The sequence below is a fragment of the Oryzias latipes genome, chromosome 2 (genome assembly GCF_002234675.1).
Source record: "Oryzias latipes chromosome 2, ASM223467v1".
Taxonomy (NCBI): domain Eukaryota; kingdom Metazoa; phylum Chordata; class Actinopteri; order Beloniformes; family Adrianichthyidae; genus Oryzias; species Oryzias latipes.
In genome coordinates, this window is record NC_019860.2 from 2,061,506 (window position 1) to 2,079,428 (window position 17,923).

The 17,923-nt window shown below is 40.3% G+C and overlaps 2 protein-coding genes across 5 annotated transcripts in view; one reads left to right on the plus strand and one right to left on the minus strand.

Annotated features, from left to right (window-relative positions):
• Positions 1–4,549: 4,549 nt before the first annotated feature.
• On the minus strand, positions 4,550–10,819 carry LOC101171058 (nuclear receptor subfamily 4 group A member 2-like). Its single transcript, XM_023963972.1, has 6 exons — positions 9,543–10,819; positions 8,869–8,998; positions 8,644–8,795; positions 8,366–8,565; positions 8,114–8,292; positions 4,550–6,592 (listed from the first exon to the last, which is right to left on the minus strand). The coding sequence occupies exons 1-6, from the start codon at positions 10,314–10,316 to the stop codon at positions 6,327–6,329; spliced, it is 1,701 nt and encodes a 566-aa protein (XP_023819740.1). The 5' UTR covers positions 10,317–10,819; the 3' UTR covers positions 4,550–6,326.
• Positions 10,820–11,757: 938 nt separating this feature from the next.
• gpd2 (glycerol-3-phosphate dehydrogenase 2) overlaps positions 11,758–17,923 on the plus strand; it is a 29,430-nt gene continuing 23,264 nt past the window's right edge. For 2 of the 4 annotated variants that reach the window (XM_011481279.3, XM_011481284.3), the window contains exon 1: positions 11,758–11,888. The gene's annotated coding sequence lies outside the window, so the exon portion shown is untranslated. The remainder of the gene's footprint in view (positions 11,889–17,923) is intronic. The other 2 variants (XM_020707581.2, XM_020707582.2) reach the window with 2 other exon arrangements.

The window sequence follows — 17,923 nt, forward strand, 5'->3', positions numbered from 1 at the left end:
CGGGTGATTTAAAACTTTCAAGAGCCTTAGCAGCTGTCGTATGGACTCCACCACATTGCTATTAAACACCTGTGAGACCCAGCTGAGATATTTACCAACACCTTACCCAATAGCGTCTCTGCCGAGCGAAGTCGGATCCCGTTGGGGTGAATTCAGGTCGTTGAGGATTCTCGGCGCGTGCTCCGTCCTTTTGTGTCAAATCTGTTTGCTCTGCCGGCTCAGAATGCTAATTTCCATCGTGGCTCGGGGACTCCGCAGGGGATTCGCCCCGAGAAATAACGAGGCGCTCTAATCCCTTTCACTTATTCTCGATTGTTTGAGTAACCCGGAGGATTAGAAACAGAGTCGCTAAGTGGAAGCAAAGTGGAATGGAATGATTGCTTTCCTTAAACAGTCAGGTTTAAAGGAACGTGTGATGGTTGGATTCTGTTTACACTTATGTGTGGCTTTGGGAGGCTTTTGAAGAGGATGTAGGTAAACTGAGGAAAGATTACAATTGTTCATGGATTAAAAAAACTGAATTGTCTCAAAAAGGTTAGACGTATTTAGTTTCAAATGATATCGTCCATCCATGATAGTATAGCTATAGGAGATCATCTGTATAAGTACCAATTGACCCTTTTCCGTGACAAAACGACTAATTGTAGACTCAAGAAAATGTTGGGTTTTGTACACAAGTAAGGAAATACACACTGCATAAAGATTGCGGTACTCGTCGGGACAGGACGTTGGCAGAATAGAAATGGGATCATTTTACCCCTTACCTTTACATCCGATACTTTACGTTTTTGTTTTAGGCATCTATACACGACTGCTTCATGAGTCTACTTCAGGGATGGACATCTCCAGTCTTCGAGGGTCATGAACCAAGCCCTACTCATCACTGATTACCTGGTTCAGGTGTGTCCAGCCAATTAGAACATGCCAGAGCGGGGTATGTTGGAAAAATATAGGCCTGGAGTTGTCCCTCCGTGGTCTACTTTTATCTACAAAAGATGCTACAAAAGCTCCTAATGGACAAAACAATGCCATTGTAAGGATCATAACTAACCCTTGTGCTATCCTAGGCACTTTAACATTGGGAGTTGGGTCATCTTGACCCACTAGACAGTGTGCTGAACCTTTTTTCTTCAATGATTTGTGAACCTCACTGGTGTCCATGGATTACATAAAATCTTTCCACCTTTATCCACCTTTGTCATGTTAGGGAGAACACGTCAATGTAAGGGTGGGGTCATCTAAGATAGCACAAGGGGTATTCACATTTGGGTTGTTTTGAAATTTAGGAACAGTCACCGGAGGGCAGCAATGCCTAATTTTGGTGAGACCACCTCAAATAGATGGGAGACGGTACCTGCCAGATTTTTAGATCTACCTGTATGAATCTTGGTGTCCATGTGAGTCTACCCTACCCAGAATACAGAGTCTTGCTGAGTAAACATGAGAGTAACAAGAAGATCAGGGATACACCAACCAGGAGGAGGTAGATCTGAGTGCCTGAATTGGGCTAGATTATGAGTTATCTACAGACTGGAAGCACAAAGTCTTGACCCACCGCAGCATTTCTGGATGTAAAATTTAAAGATTGTCTGACGTAGATTATAAAAGTCAATAAGGTTCGTTTTGTAAACCTAAATCACGTCGTCTCCCCATGGTTCAAACCATGATCAGCCCACCGCTGTGTCTTACAATTACAGAAACTTTTAAGGTCTTTGCAACACAAATTTTAAATTTTGATGAGTCTAGAGGCTCCAGTGGATATTCTATCAGAGAAAAATTTCTTGAATTGATTTTTTGTCATTGTAGAATAATCTATGTTGATGTCATGAGGAGTCGTTGCCACAGAAACTAAGCACTATGGGTAGTTATTCTGCTCTGAGTAGAAATAATGATCATTTTGTCTGTATGAAGCTCTGTTTAGCCAAGTTTAAGTCTCCAATGTTGCTACCGCGTCGCAGAAGCGTATCCTAATCCTGACATCTTATTTCGTTTCTACCAAATCTTTCAAACAGACCATTTTCAAGATAAAAATCTCCTGGACCGTTATTTATGTCTGTAATCCACAGACAAACCTAATGAGGCACACTTCAGTGTGATAATTGAAACATCTGAGATAATCTGTAATAATATGAAGGGGATTACATATGAAAGTAACCAGGGGGAGAGAGTAACCTGCCCATCAATCTGTCAGAGGTGGCCTTGATGTTGGCCGCCTCTGGCCCAACAGCGATAAGCGTTAAGTCGTATTGAAGCCGGACGGGGTGCAGAGATCAAAGCCTGCAGGACCCACACCCACCCACCAACACTCCAGATCAAATGCTGGACACCGCTGTGCAGCAACAGCGCGCCCAAGGCCGTCAGGGTCCTCCAAACGACCCGCGGTGGTGGTCCTGCTCCCCAACAACATGTGGTGACCGGGAGTGGGACGCCCTCCACATGTTCATCATGGCGTGTTGTTTTTTTTGCGTTTGCTCCGATTGGCATCAAGATAATAGGATGGCTATTGGATTATAGTGTTAGCTTTCTGTGCTAGTAGTTGTTAAAAAGTTAAGATACTCTGACTTGTAGTTAGCTTGAAGACTTTACCTTAACTGTGTCGTCTTTTGCTTAGTGTAGTGTCGTAATGTCAAGAGCAAGTTTTTATTTTTTAAATCAGCCAGATTGTCCTTCCTGTCGGTTCTGATCGATGCTTCCTGTACCTTTATTTTTGTCGATTGACCTATGACCCTAAAAAGTATTGTCATTGGTTGGAAGCTCTGTGTCAGCTTCAGTCTTAACAGGAAGTTACATCAGCAAATAGATTTTTTTTTTGGTCACATTGGCAGAACAAAGTTGCCAGAATCTAAAGCTAAAATGTTCAAAGCCACCTGAAAGTCAAGACACTTGGTCTTGACTGTATGGTTTACATTGAAGCTAATAGGGTTCGATTACCTGGTGTTTTGATCCTCCTTGTGGTCATGTGAGGAATTTTGTCTGGCTCCAGTCATAGTAGTAAGTTAAATGGTTGTTCAATGATAGAAACGGTTCACAAAAAAATTATTGATAATAGAAGCCCCTGGTGGTTACTTGAAGAATTGCGGCTGGCTCTAGTAAAAACTGTTGTTTCTTCATAGTAACAGATCACAAAAACAAGATTTTCATTGTTAGACTTTAAACAAAATGTGGAGCTTTCATCCATAACCGAACCCTGTTGCTAGTTCTGTTCCCTGAAATAACAAGTCCTGCAATGTTTTGATTTTTGATTTACAAAATAAAAGTGATGGTTTTATTGAAAGCTACCTGAAAAATCAAGACACTCAGTCTTGATTGGAACAACAGAGACAGGCTTCCTGGTGTAATGGATTCCCTAGTGGTCACTTGAGGAACTGCACCTGGCTCCAGTCGAATCTGGAAGCCTAAAGAATTTGGTGTTTAGTTGATAGTTAAGAAAGCATCTTTAAAAATCGGTTTTATTGATAATTAATGCTGTTGCTAGCTTTGGTTCATGGAAAAAAAAAGTTTTTGATTTGAATTTGTTTTTAAATTAACAAAATAAAAGTACGAATTTTAATTGAGAAACACTGAATATCTAAACCTTTGGTCCAGATAGAAGTAAATGGGGAATGACGTCCTGGTGGGCAATCACAGAACCTCCTCAGGATAATCGTCCAGCTAAAAATCCATGAATGTACTTGTTGGTGTTCCAGATCCTGGCGTCTAATCGGTTGGGTTTATTCGAGTCCAGGTTTTACGGATTCTCTTGTTCCAACAAAGCCGTAATTGAAGTTTTACGAGGACGGTTTAATTCTATTCCCGGTGGCAGCTTTGGAGAGAAACAAAACTCAGTAAGACACGCTGTGGTTTTATTTCCCCCGTCTGGCTCGTCTCGCTGCCGCTGAAAATGACATCTTTAATGCCACGTCTGACCACGGGGCTGCAGAAATGTCAGCACGCCGGCGGCCATAAAGATCTGTCCAAACGCTTCAGAATGCGCCGTGTAAAATCCGAAGGCAGGGCTTTCCTCCAAGATGACGACGACTTTTAACCTCTCCATGCACACATTGTTAGAAAATGTGAGCAAAAAAGAAAAGACTGAAAAAGAGTATTTAAAATAAATTTAAAAAAAAGATTAAATTGAACAAAATCTCCATCCAAATATGGGGTAAATATAAAATGGTGGCTTGAAATCGGACATAAAAAAAGATACTGGTTAAAACACAAAAAAGGTAGGATAATTTCAAAACAAAAGCAGGAAATCTCCTTACTCTGAATAAAAAACGTGCAAAACAATCATCTAAACAAAATAAATTTAAAATAAAAGCATCTTTTAAAATATTTATCACATTAAAATAAAAGATTTAACCATTTTTATTTTTAATAATACCCTCCTAAAAATTAAATTTTAGTAAACAAACATCATTTAGGACTAGAAAATTGTAGATCTGATAATTTCTATGCGGATGTACCTGACAGTGCTTTATATTGCCTTTCCTCTTTTGTCAAATATGTTTTTTTATTGTAAAATTTAGATTAAAAAAAATATAAAGAAGCTCATCAATAATAACTTTATTATTATTTTTTATTAAACCAAGAACAGATCACTGTCAAAACACAAAACTACAGATCAATGCTTGAACTGCATATAGATATTAGAACAAATGTAAACATGGACAAACACTTGGTTTTGTATCAAAAATGCTTCCGTACACGCGAAGAGACGTGGAAAAGAGCTGCAAAAACATTTAGGGCTTCTCACAGTGCTGAACTTTGAGGAGGACACTCAGATTTATTATGTCAAATTAGGATAAGTCACAGAAAAACAGACAAATGTATTTGAAAACAATTTTACTCTATTATACACTGTAAATTTAAAAAATAAATGTTAATTTGGAAAGAAAAATGTTAATTTGAACAAATAAAAATGTTAAGAATGACTAGAATCGTGAATAAAAAAACGATAAATCTAAAACTGTTTATCCAATTAAAATGTGACAGCTGCTGTTTTGTTTTTTTATTCTTTGTTTTTCACGCTTCTCTTCCTCTTTGCGTACGATTCTCAATTTACAGTTTAAATTCAGAATTTTCATTTTTTTGGAGTTGATGCTAATTTTACAAGGGGGCGGAGCTTTGAGTTCATTGGCCACAGGGACATAATTGACATCTGGTGATAGATGTTGTAGTTAAGTCACATTAGCTCCAGAACACCATGGCTAGCCTAGTTAGCATCTTTAGCTGTTTTTTTCTGAAAGAGTTGACAATAATATTCACAATGCTAGGACATTAGCCACATTAGCATATGTAGCATATATAGCATCTTTAGTAATGTTTTTTTTCTGAGACAGTTGAAAGTCTGATTAGAAACTGCAAATTAAAAAGGTTTTTGAACGTGTGTATATCACACGGTGTTCACACTGGGCTGTCGGTACCCCATATTAGCGCATGTCCGCCATATACAGTTACCAAGACGGTACGAAATGTCAAAGCGATGCAAATCTGGGATGCCATTAACACGTCACTACCAAATCCCAATCCCTGATTGGACAAAGTTCAACCTGGTTTAACCTTTACCGTGTGTTCAATGGCCGCATATTTTGTACCTAAATATAATAGAAACTTGAGTAGTGATGCGTGAACACGAGAGTTTTGAGTCTAAAACACGCGTTTACGTTGACTTTTTATTTCATTTTCAGTGGTTGCTTGAAAGCGCGTTGACTGAAGGCGGTTTGAACGCTGCATAATCACTACCATTCATGCCTCGCTACCAAATCTGACTCCCTGATTGGTCAAAGTTCGACGTGCTTTAACCTTTACCATGCGTTCAATGACCACGCGTTTTGTACATTGACATCCATAAATGGTTGTATGTGCATAGCTACGTGTGAACGCAAGAGTTTTGAACGCGGAAGCCCGAGACCATTTATTGGAAGTGAACACAGGTTGCCAAGGGCGATATGAACGTAGCTTTGGAGAAACGAAAACAAAACGCCAACCAAAATACAAAACAGCAACTGCTACAAATAAATGCTATTTTATGTGATTTTTTTAGTGTCATCGATGTTTTACAATTGGTTTTCCTTCAAATTTCAAATGTAATTTTTCTAATTTACCAATTTCAATATTTTCTTTAAATTTCTAATTTTAAACGGTTTTCAGATTAAAATCTTTTTTATAATTATACAATCTGTTTCTTCGTTTTATTCTTAGCTGGTTTGACCTCAATTAAGAAGAAAACAAATAAGAAAGTCCTTGTTAGCTTTTATGACACTGAAGAATAAACATTGTCGTTTTTCTTGTGGTTATGGGTTCAAAGTTCACGTGTGAGCCCAAGAAACCCCCGAAAAGGGTTTTTAAAAGGGCAGCGTGTCCAGGAATAACTTATCTATGACCGCCGGCGGCGGCACCAGGTCCTCCAGCTTGAGGTAGAAGATCCTCTGCAGGCCTTGGATGCACAGAGTGCGGAGTTCTGGAAGTTTCTCCAGCAGCCGCGACAGGTGGCTGGACCAGCGGCTGGTGCCAACGCGCTCCACGTCCGCCGTCCCACCCTCCTTCAAGCACCTGATGACGCTGCTCTGCAGCTCCTCCACGCGCCTGGGCTCCTTCAGCCCATGCCGCTCTACACAGGAAAAAAAGTTTCAAAATAAAAGTGTTTTGTCTGGCCACGCCCGTTGCCTTAAACCGCCTTTACACTGAAGGTTCAGCTTTACAATTATTTTATTTTTGACTTTTTTCCACTGAATCCTAAAATGCTTTTATTTTGACATGTCAAATCGGCACCAACTCTGTTCAAACTTTGCAAACAAATTATCTAATTAAATTAAGCTAGCTATAATGTCCTTTTATTTTAACACCTAGCTAAAGCGTTGCCCTAGCATTTTTTAAAACTGGAAATTACAAAAGACTAGTTTATTAATAAATTATCTAACCTATTATTAATTTTAAGTCACTTTTAATTCTAGATACTTTACACAACTTTTATCTAGTTTTAAAAAGAACTCTAAGCTAGTTTTTAAAAGTCTGCAAAGAACTTTTTTTTACTGTTTTTTGTTGATTATTTTATTTAACAGAACATGTTTATAGAGGTAAATATTGCCTTTCTTCCTGTGCCTTTTTTTCTGAAATGGTTTAATTAGCTTAGTGTTTTTTCTCAAGAATTAGCATAATGTCATGGTTTGCCATTTAATATCATTTAATCATTATTAATTTAAACTTTAATGAACTATTTCTGTCTTAAATAAGTTGAAGGTTGAAAATAATTTAGTTTTTTGTTTCTAATAAATTTAAACTGTTTGCAAAATGTTAATTAGCTATTCTTTCGTTGTTTATATTCATTATGCTAACGTTTAGCAACCTTTTCGGTTTGTTAGCTAGATTATGCTAACATGTTAAATGTAGTATTTGCAAGAGTTAAAACTACTTAGGTTTTGTTTTTAAATTTTTTTCTTCAAATAAAACATTTGTTCATAATTATTATTTTAACTGAATTGTTTTCGTAAACAAACTTTTTCAACTTCTGTAAAGTTTCGACCTACAAAATATGTGAATTTAGCTTTAAAAAGCTCAATTTAAATGAACCGTATCTCCCAACTGTTCATGTCCAAGCAGGTTGACGACTACATGATCATTTTGTTGATTATTTAAAATAAAACTTTATTCATAAAGCACTCTCCTTACAACAGTAAATGAAAGTGCTTTGCAGGAAAACACACAGAACAGCGTAATAAAATAAACGACACGAACAAAACTTAAAGTTTAAATAAAAAGTGTCTTTATTTATGGTTTTTCGTAATGAATAATTAGTAATTCCTTTGTATTTTTTATTTTCCTAATGTTAGCTCATTAATTCAACTATTTTTTTAAACAAATATAAAAAAATTATATTTGATTAGAACTTATTGAAACATTTTCCAATTTTAAAAGCCAACTTGAAGACAGATCATTTTAAAACCTTTTCCCTCTTTAAGTCTGTCAAAAGTCGGTTTCTATACAAAGTCTTTGCTAGTTTTGCAGCAGCTTCCTTTGTCTTTGAATGATTCTGCAATTTATTCAGAATAGAACCCTAAAGATTCCCTAAATCTGTCCTCAAATGTGCCTTTTTCAAGGTGGCGAGGAGGAGGTCGGGGTCAGCCGAGCTCACCGGTGACCAGAGCGAGGGTGCAGATGCAGGAGAAGGTGGAGACGTCCAGGTTCATCCTCTGCAGGTTGGCGGAGAACTCCGCGATGCTGTCGATCCACTCGCCGAAACCCCGCAGGCACTGCAGCCGGTGCCACACCGAGCCGTCGCAGAACACCAGCTTCCCTTCTTCTGGGTTGGACCTAAAAAACGAAAACCCCAATCATTTTGAGCGGACTTTTGTTACGGCTGACGACCAGTTGGGTCTCTCCTCACCTGTACGCCAGTCGCAACACAAAAAGCTCCAGAAAGGCGGAGTAGAAGAGGAGGTCCTGGTCGTGCTTCGGGAGGGACGAGAAGCCCGGGATCCTCTGCGCCCAGTCGCGGATGACCTCCATGGATCGGGTCAGGAGGTCGTAGAACTGCCAGACGTGTTGGGCGTCGTCCCGCTGAGGACTTCCAGGGCTCTCCTGGAACTACAGCCGGCAAACTCCCATCAGCCACTGGGGGCTGCGGCTTCACAGGGGCTGTGCGGTCGGTGTGTCAGAGCTTACGTTGGAGTAGTCCAGGCGGGAAGGGTTGGACTCCACGTGCGCCCTGACGAGGGCGCTGAGCAGAGCGCCGCCACGAAGACAGGAGTCCGGAGGAGCTTTGGGTTTGGACGGCAGACGACCTCTGCGGCCTTTCAGGCTGTCCGTCCTCACCACTGCACCCAAACCCCATGTTTCAAAAACACACCTTTGCTTTAGAATGTAGCAAAACAGAAGCTTCTCTTTTACCTTCTTTCACCATTCCGACCGCCAGGCACTTCTGGAAGCGACAGTACTGACACCGGTTCCTCCTGCGCTTGTCCACAGGGCAGCTCTTCGTCGCCAAACACACGTATTTGGCATTTTTCTGAACCGTGCGCTGCAGAGAGACATGTGAAAATATGAAAAAAGGAATTCTCCTGGAGTTTCCCCTCCCCTCAGAATGAAGAGTTTATTGATGTAAAGACAGATTGGAAGCAATTCGAAGACTCCTAGAAGTCTGGTTTCCTTCAATATTTCTTTTTTTAAATTTTATTTTGGGGTTTGGAGTCTCAGTGCTGCAGCGGAAGCCTCAAATCATTCTTTTCAAAATGAGCTGCAGCACTCCTGCTCCTAGGGGGGCCCGTCTGGGAGCCGCGCCCTGGCGGACAGGGCAGTCTGGGTAAATACGGGGGTCGTGGTCACTCATAATTTGGAGGCCCGTTTGGAATTCCAGACACGTCTGCGGCCACTTTGATACAGAAGGTTCAATCAGGAGATCTAAACGTGTTTCTGAAGAGGAATGTCTAAAGTGGGGGCCCCTAGGGGCCACTTTAGAGGGGTCTAATATAAAAATCGATAATTTGATATAGGAGCTGCCACTTTTGGAGGTGTGTTGACATTTAATGTTTTTTTTTTCCGTGGTGAAACTTTTCCCAACAAACCTTGAAGAATCCCTTGCAGCCCTCGCACGTGCGCACGCCGTAATGCTGGCACGCGGCGTTGTCCCCGCACACCGCGCACAGCCCCTCGGAGCTCAGCCCCCCCCGGCTGGAGCCGGCGCACGCCTGGTACTCCATGAAGCGGTGCGCCAGCTGCAGGTGCGGGTGCGCAAAGCCCGGCTGCAGCGCAGACGCGCCCCCGTCCAGCTGCAGCGGCTGCGCGTCCAGCTGCGCGTCGAACTTCACCTGACAAGACAGAGCCGGACCTCCGTGGGGCGCGTGCTTGAGGGAAAACAGGGAAAATCGAGAGAGCGCGTTCTTCCGGTGCAGGTAGTCCTGCCGGAAGCTGTACAGGGAGCCGGGCTCGTCCCAGATGTGTCCCGGTGGAGTCTGGAGGTTGGAGGTAGAGGCGTGCGGGGAGGGGGGGCGGTAGAAGTAGATGGAGCTCGGGGAGGACGCCAGCTCCTCCGGCTGCTGCTGCGGAGGCTGGAAGTGCGGGCAGCTGTGCGCCTCCTCCACCTTTACGCACGGCGGCTCCGCCTGCAGCGGCACCTGGAAGAGGCAGGGGGGCTTCATGTCGTAGCCGGGGGCGTAAGAAGTGTCCGCCAGGGGCCCGAAGGCGGGACCGGACGTGGCGGCTGAGACCTCGTGGTTGGTCAGGTCCATGCTGTACTTGACAAACTCCGGCGTGAGGAAGTCGCAGCTGCGCTCCGCGCCCTGAGACGCCGGGCTCGCGCCCTGCGGAGAGGAGCCACACTGGGTCTGGACGCAGGGCATGCTGATGCTCGCTGCAGACGCAAGAATCACTCCTTTCCTCCTCCTCTGAAGGGTCGCATCCGTTTGGCCCCAAAATTGCGTAAAAAGGCGCACAGTTCGGAGCAGAATGGACCTCCTCCAAGGCGTTTTTCTTCAAAGAACTTCAAGTTGGAGCAACAAATCAATTGAGTTATGTGGGAAGAGAAAAGTGTCAAAAACACCTTTATTGGTACATCCAGAGAGGAAAAATGACAAATATTCCGTATGAGAGTCTGCTCTCCTCCCGCGCGCCCCGCTCACAGACTGGCTGTCAGTGACACCACAATGTGCTTTTGTTTACGCGGGGCGCGCTCTTGTGCCAAAGCCCCATTACGCACGAGCCGCAGAGGGTGGCGCGCGAGCCTCTATGAGCTTCCGTGAGGGAGGCAGAGAGGCGGGCGAGCGCAGACGCAGAGAGGGGTCCGTGGCATTTGGGAAGTGTGTCACGCATTCCCGCGGCTGGCGTCACCACTTTAGACTGGGGAGGGGGGGGGGGGGGGGGGCAAGCAAGTCATTTATGAAACTTTCACATAATTTCTCATGTTTTGGGTAATAGATCGTTTAAATGCTTTCCGATTAAGGAATAAACAAGTTTAACAGTACATTAGTTTTTCCTAAACCTTTACCTAAAAATACATTGCACTTTTCCATTATTTTTTTAACATACTTTTAAAACAAGCAAAATTAACATAATATCCATGTTTTGTTCCATAAACACTTTTCCGTTAAAGAAAACAATCCTTTTCGTTTTAGTTTTTTTGTATTTCCAGTTCCTTTAAGTGACCAAACTATTGATTTTTCTAAATGTTCTTTAAATATAAATTAAAACAAATAAAATTCACATATGTCACACGTTTTAATTAAGAATTATTTCAAATGCTTTTCTATTAGAAAAAGCCTAGTTTTAATGTAGATTAATGTATTTTTTTAGTTTAAGTTTGGTTTAAGTGACGAAATGGTGAATTTTTGCTTTAAATCCCTTTAAAACAAATGACATTAATCTATTTTTCTCAAATTTTGTTTGATACTTTTTTTTACCATAGAAGAAAAAGATATTTAAGTCGATTATTGTGTTTTTCAGCACATTTAATTCACCAAACTATTATTTTTTCCTTCATTTCTGCATTAATATTATTTTATAATTAATTTTAAATATAATAAAATTAAAATGTTTTAGTTTTAATGCTTTTCTATTACTGCAAAATATAAAAGCTGATATTTTTCCGTCTTTCATGTACTAGAATACTGCTTTTTAAAATTTTTCTTTAAAATTAAAGAGGGGGTAGGAAATTAACGAGGAGGAAGGAGGAAGAAGCTACGCATTCTTTTCCTCACTTCAAGTCCACAGCGAAGCCCCGCCCTTTCGTCAACTCCATTGGACGGCTCCAGAGAAATGCGGCGCTGTGATTGGCTCGTGCGGCAGTCGCTCAGCTCGCGCTGCACTTCCTGGTTTGGGGATTTCTACACAGACGACGGTCCGGGATCAAAAAGCTGCCCGTCTGCCTCGTCCTGCCGCCCAGAGAGACTTTTTCCAGCCCAAAAACTGCTCGTCCAGTAAGTGAGGAGCATTTTCAACGTTTCCTTCCGGTGAAATATTGTTTTTTACTGACGGAGGGGCCAGAAACGGCGGATTTTTTGCTTTGCTAGTTCGCCCGCGAGCTTCTAAGGTGGACCGGAAAGCTGTCAAAATAAAGGCCTTTAATTATCAAACTGTCATTAGAGGTTAAACTTCTATTTCGGCGGTCTTTCCGGTTCTCCAACGCTCCGTTCGTTCTTCGTCTAGAGCTCAGAGGTACTGGTTAGCGGTGTCATCCACGGGAGACCCACTCCCACGCACGAGGGTCCTACGGATCCGTTAAAGAACGTTAAAGGAACCTTTAATTTGAAAGGATTGTTGGTCCCCCACGTGTTTGGGGAAGCCGAACCCTGGTTATTTCCCCCTCTGAGTCATATTGGACGTCATGAGGGATAGACATAGTTCTAATTAGCTCTTTACTGTGGGCTGTAAAACATTAAAAAGACTTAAGACAACAAAAACACACAACTCGCTGTTTTATTTGACTTCAAAAAAGCGTTTAATACTACAGACCAGACAGTATTGGTTAGTAAATGAGAACGATATGGAATAATAAGAGGAAGGGTACAGCATGTTAACATCAGTATACCTGGTGTGCCTCAGGGTTCTGTGTTAGGACCAACTCAACTCTACTTTATTTGCATAGCACTGTCAATCAACAACAGCCGACACAAAGTGCTGAACACGAGAAATAAATAATACCAAGACTAAAACACAAGATTAAATATAAAGACATTAAAAAATAAAAACAGTACAGTAACACAGCAATAACAGAAGTCTCATGTTGTATTAAAAGCCAGAGCATAAAAATGGGTTTTCAGGTGTGTTCTAAAAATGGACAGTGGCGGAGCTTCTCTTATGGGCAGTGGCAAAGAGTTCCAAAGCTTTGGAGCAGCAACAGCAAAAGCTCTGTCCCCTCTGAGCTACAATCTGGACCTCGGTACCCCCAGAAGCCAGAACTATTTGGTTGAATGCTGTAAAGCATTCAACCCTTTGTTTTCCTGTTTCTCTTTATTTATTATTATTATAGTATCTTCCGCCGTTTTTTGGCGTTTAACTACTTCTACAATTTTTAACCTATTTTAACCATTCTACTATTAAAATGTTCATCTCTTTCATCTTATTTCTGCTATGACTTTTGGTTTTTCAAATCCTTTTACTTTTTAAGATATTCCAGGTTTTCCGGGAATTTTTGCTCCATTGAAATACATGGAGAATTTTTCGTTCAGAAGTTCACAGTTAAACTCCTTCTACAATTTTTCACCTATTTTAACCGTTCGACTATGAAAATGTTCAGCTCTTTCATCTTATTCTAGCTATGACATTTTGGTCCTTCAAATCTTTGAACTTTTCCAGATATTCCCGGATATTCCCAGATTTTCCAATGTTTTTGCTCCATTGGCCACACCTTTGCTTCTTTAAACAATTGTAACTTTAACATTCTTTTGGCTAGAGACACCGTTCTAATATTGAAATGTTCACAAGGTTTTGGACTTCAACATAAGGTTCAAAATTATTATGGGATGGCAACACCACCTACAGTTTGGCGGCCATTTTGTGCCAAAATGTGAGGCAATTTTAAACTTCTTCAAACTTTCACCTATTTTTACCATTCTACTATTACAATGTTCAACCCTTTCAGCTTATTCCTTTCAGCTATGACATTTGGTCCTTCAAATCTTTGAACTTTTCCAGATATTCCCGGATATTCCCAGATTTTCCAATGTTTTTGCTCCATTGGCCACACCTTTGCTTTTTTAAACAATTGTAACTTTAACATTCTTTTGGCTAGAGACACCGTTCAAATATTGAAATGTTCACAAGGTTTTGGACTTCAACATAAGGTTCAAAATTATTATGGGATGGCAACACCACCTACAGTTTGGCGGCCATTTTGTGCCAAAATGTGAGGCAATTTTAAACTTCTTCAAACTTTCACCTATTTTAATCCTTCTACTATTACAATGTTCAACCCTTTCAGCTTATTCCTTTCAGCTACGACTTTTAGTCTTTCAAATCTTTGAACTTTTCAAGATATTCCAAGATTTTCCAGGATTTTCCAAGATTTTTGCTTCATTTAAATACATGGAGAATCCTTGAAAACCTTTGTTGCTTTCAAGCATTATAACTTTAACAATCTTTCAGCTAGAGGCACCGTTCAAACATTGAAATGCTCACAAGGCTTTGGACTTCAACATACGTTTTGAAATTATTATGGGATGGCAACACAACCTACTGTTTGGTGGGCATTTTTTGACAAAATCTGAAGCAAATGTTGCAATAAACTTCATCCATGGCTGGAACTGAATATATTGAAATTCACTGGATCTGGACATATAAGGAATGTGGGCGTGGTTAGCAAACAAAGCTCGTTGCTAAGGACGTCCAAAAATTTACTTTTTCCGATTCATCTGAAACCGACGTTGATTTGTTCCTCATCTCCAGGCGACCCAAACATAAAATGGTTGCTATGGAGATAAAATCAATAGAAAAGCCGCCATTTTGAAAAGAGTGGATTTTCTATCAACTTAGAACATGTAGCTTTTACCAATATAATACTCTCAAACAACGTGTTTTTTGGAGTCAGTTGATGATGCTGATTCCAATGCTAGTACTTTTAGCCATTTTAGCAACAACTTCAAATTTTCAACAATTCAGCCATTTCTTCAACAATTTCAGCTTTCATGCTGAAGTCCTACAAATTTTGACCTATTTCAGCCATTCTACTATTACAATGTTCAACTTTTTCAGCTTATTCCTGCTAGGACTTTTGCACCTTTAACTTTTCATGGTTCTTCCAGTACAGTTCAGCCATTTCTTCAGCTAATTCAGCTTTCATTCAGCAGTACAGCATTCAACCCTGCATTTTCTTCTGGAAATGCAGCTCCTTCTAGTGTTACATTTGTTTTCCTCTTATGCTATCTTCCGCCGTTTTTCGGCACTTAACTCCTTCTACAATTTTTAACCGATTTTTACCGTTCAACTTTTAAAATGTTCATCTCTTTCATCTTATTTCTGCTATGACTTTTGGTTTTTCAAATCCTTTTACTTTTTAAGATATTCCAGGTTTTCCGGGAATTTTTGCTCCATTGAAATACATGGAGAATTTTTCGCCATTTTAGCAACTTCTTCAAATTTTCAACACTTCAGCCATTTTTTCAACAATTTCAGCTTTAATGATTAACTCCTTCTACAAACTTTGACCTATTTCAGCCATTCTACTATTACAATGTTCAACTTTTTCATCTTATTCCTGCTAGGACTTTTGCACATTTAACTTTTCAAAGTTTTCCCAGTACAGTTAAGCCATTTCTTCAGCTAATTCAGCTTTCATTCAGCAGTACAGCATTCAACCCTGCATTTTCTTCTGGAAATGCAGCTTCTTCTAGTTATCTTGTACATCCATGACTTCTTTAATGTAAGTAATTTCTTGTTCTGTTTGCAGATGACACAACTATTTTCTTTTTTCGTTGTGATGACAATTATTCTAGTCCAGTGGTCAGCAAATTTGAATTCCGAATTTTTCCTCCCTAAAAACGGTGCCATCCCCCAACTGTAATACAAACTCTAAAACAAAGAAATTCAAAACTGAAACTTTATTCTTTTAAGTAAAAAATATCAAAACGTTTGTCAGGATCACAACTGAGAAAAAAAAAATCGAAATTTTCAAAACGTAAAAAAAAAAGATCCAGCCTAGCTTTTGCTCCGTGGAATAGTCTGTTTTTCTTTCAGGCTGTAGTAAACGTACCAGGGTTCACTTGCAAGTGAACGTTAATGAACGTTTATTTTGTGTATCCCGCTTTCAGGTTGTGGACTTTCAAAAAGCTCGCTCCTAATAGACCAAAGTGGTTGTCGTAGAAACACCAACTCAGACCGACTTGGACCGATTGCTGCTTGAGGATGTTGTCTAGCTCCAACATGGCAGCATCCGTACTGTAAAAAAATAAAAAAAATGCCGTTTTTTTTGCTTCATTTGGTTGGAGCGGGAAGTTTCTATGGGTGGCGTCGCCCTCACTCAGTCCAACCCTCAGATACTGACGGCTGAGTTGCGCAGACGCTACGTACATTTCATTTATATTGCACGGGGGAAAACTGGTCATACGTAGAAAAAAATGGTAAAAGTTGTGGTCTTTATGTGAAATTTTTACAGATGTATCATGAGTGAACCACATTAAAACCACGGAAGAAGTACGATAAACCACGCAATGAACACGTAAACCAATGTAGAACATGAACCAAGTGTGATTATTGTGCTGTTTATCTGTAAATCATTATTGATTTGTGCGTCAATTATGTAATTTTATCATTATAAGTGCGCCGTATCTGCAATATAAAAGTTCTACATAAGTTGTACATCCATGAAAAAGTCAGTCAGACATACGTGAAACGGTTGTGTATGCGTCTTACAAAAATGATGCCCAACTTCGTAAAATGTACAAAATAATAGCATATAAAATGCGTAAAATACACGTAAACTGCATAATTCTCAACCGACCAAAAATTGAACAGCTCAAAACCGAATTCACGTAAAAACTCTTTCAGGTTTCAGCCGGCGGACAACTGCGCACATCGACGAACGCTACAAACAATTATGAAATTATTATGAATGGATCACGAAAAACCAAACTTCATGTGTAATAAATGCACAAAATGTTGGTAGTGTCTGTGTGACACAGCCTTAAAGGTTTGTTGCTATAGGCAACCTTTTTCTTAACTTCCCTCATAATTTTAAGTGGATTCATTCAGGAAGTCAATGAAGAGGAAGCCGGGTAGATTTGATAGTTTTTCTGACCATCTTGTAACAAAATCTCTGACAAGTGTGTTTGTGGACCTCAAGGAGGGTTTAGAAACTACAATAGAAGCCCAATAAGCACATGTTTATTTTAAGATGTCCCTGAAACCTGAAAGAGATGAGCTGTAAGGTGACATCCCACCAATCAGAAGTTCCCGCCATAAACGGAACACCCAAAGCCGGCATGCGAGATCTGGGATTAACCATAAATCTGTGTCATAATCCAAAGCAGCGTCGACCACACGGACTCGACTCAATAATCTCACAATAATCCAGATGTGCAGCAACAAACGTCTTTTATTCTGAAAACAACAGCTGGGATTTGAGCTTCAAAATAAAAATAACCGAATTGGAGTCTTTAGCTTTGGAGAATCGTCCGATGAAAACATTAATATATTCATCTTATAATTCCCAAACTTTTTTCTTTGGGTTCATTCCACACCTTTAGTTTTTCCCCCTCAGCGACTGTTTCCCGCCTCTTTTTTTTTTTGTTTTAATCAAATCATTAATGAGGCGAAATGTTTGCTGACATTTTGAGCCATCTGCTGCCGCCGTTTTGATTAAAATGCTTCCGCCAAACTTGGTGCGAGTCGCTCCCTGGACTCCTAGATTGCACAGCAACGTGGCTGTTTCTGTGCACATACTTTTTTGACCCAACCAGGAGGATGGAGACGTGATGCCGTGGAGGGCTGGAGTCACAGTTTCACACAAAAACGTTAAAATTAAATAGATAAATAAATAAAAATAAAAGAACGAACGCAGAGACTCGTCTGCTTTCCCGATTTTGCGTCTCAGTGATTTTTGCTCGTTGTAGTGTGAAAGTTGGAAGTCCTTTTGTGTTGTTACTCATTAATCGATCGCGGTGCTTTTTGAGACATGTTGATCAATATACGCACTGTTCCGTGGTTACGGAGCTTTCTCTGTAATATCTAAATGTGTAAGGGCGGAATAACCCTGGAAAAATCCTAATCTCTGGATCACACATTCTTTGTCTAGTTTGAGCATGCTTAGTTTGTGTAAACATCACTTCACTTTTGACAGGAACGATTGAATGAAGCCGTTAAAACTTATGAAGTTCTTCTAAAGTTAAAGCTACAGATGTTTTCAATCACATTTGACATTTTTAAGCATTTCTTTGGATCTGTTATTTTGAACCTGAAAACCGTATCAATATAATATCTACTGTATTCTTTGGACTATAAGTCGCACCTGTGTATAAGT

Bases quoted from the DNA above. Each gene is read 5' to 3' on its own strand.
- LOC101171058 (XM_023963972.1), bottom strand. From the start codon at position 10,316: ATGCCCTGCGTCCAGACCCAGTGTGGCTCCTCTCCGCAGGGCGCGAGC. The intron at 8,566-8,643 runs GTAAGCTCTGAC...TGCCGGCTGTAG, and splicing joins CCCGCCTGGACTACTCCAAC to TTCCAGGAGAGCCCTGGAAG. The intron at 6,593-8,113 runs GTGAGCTCGGCT...TTTCCTGTGTAG, and splicing joins CACCCTCGCTCTGGTCACCG to AGCGGCATGGGCTGAAGGAG.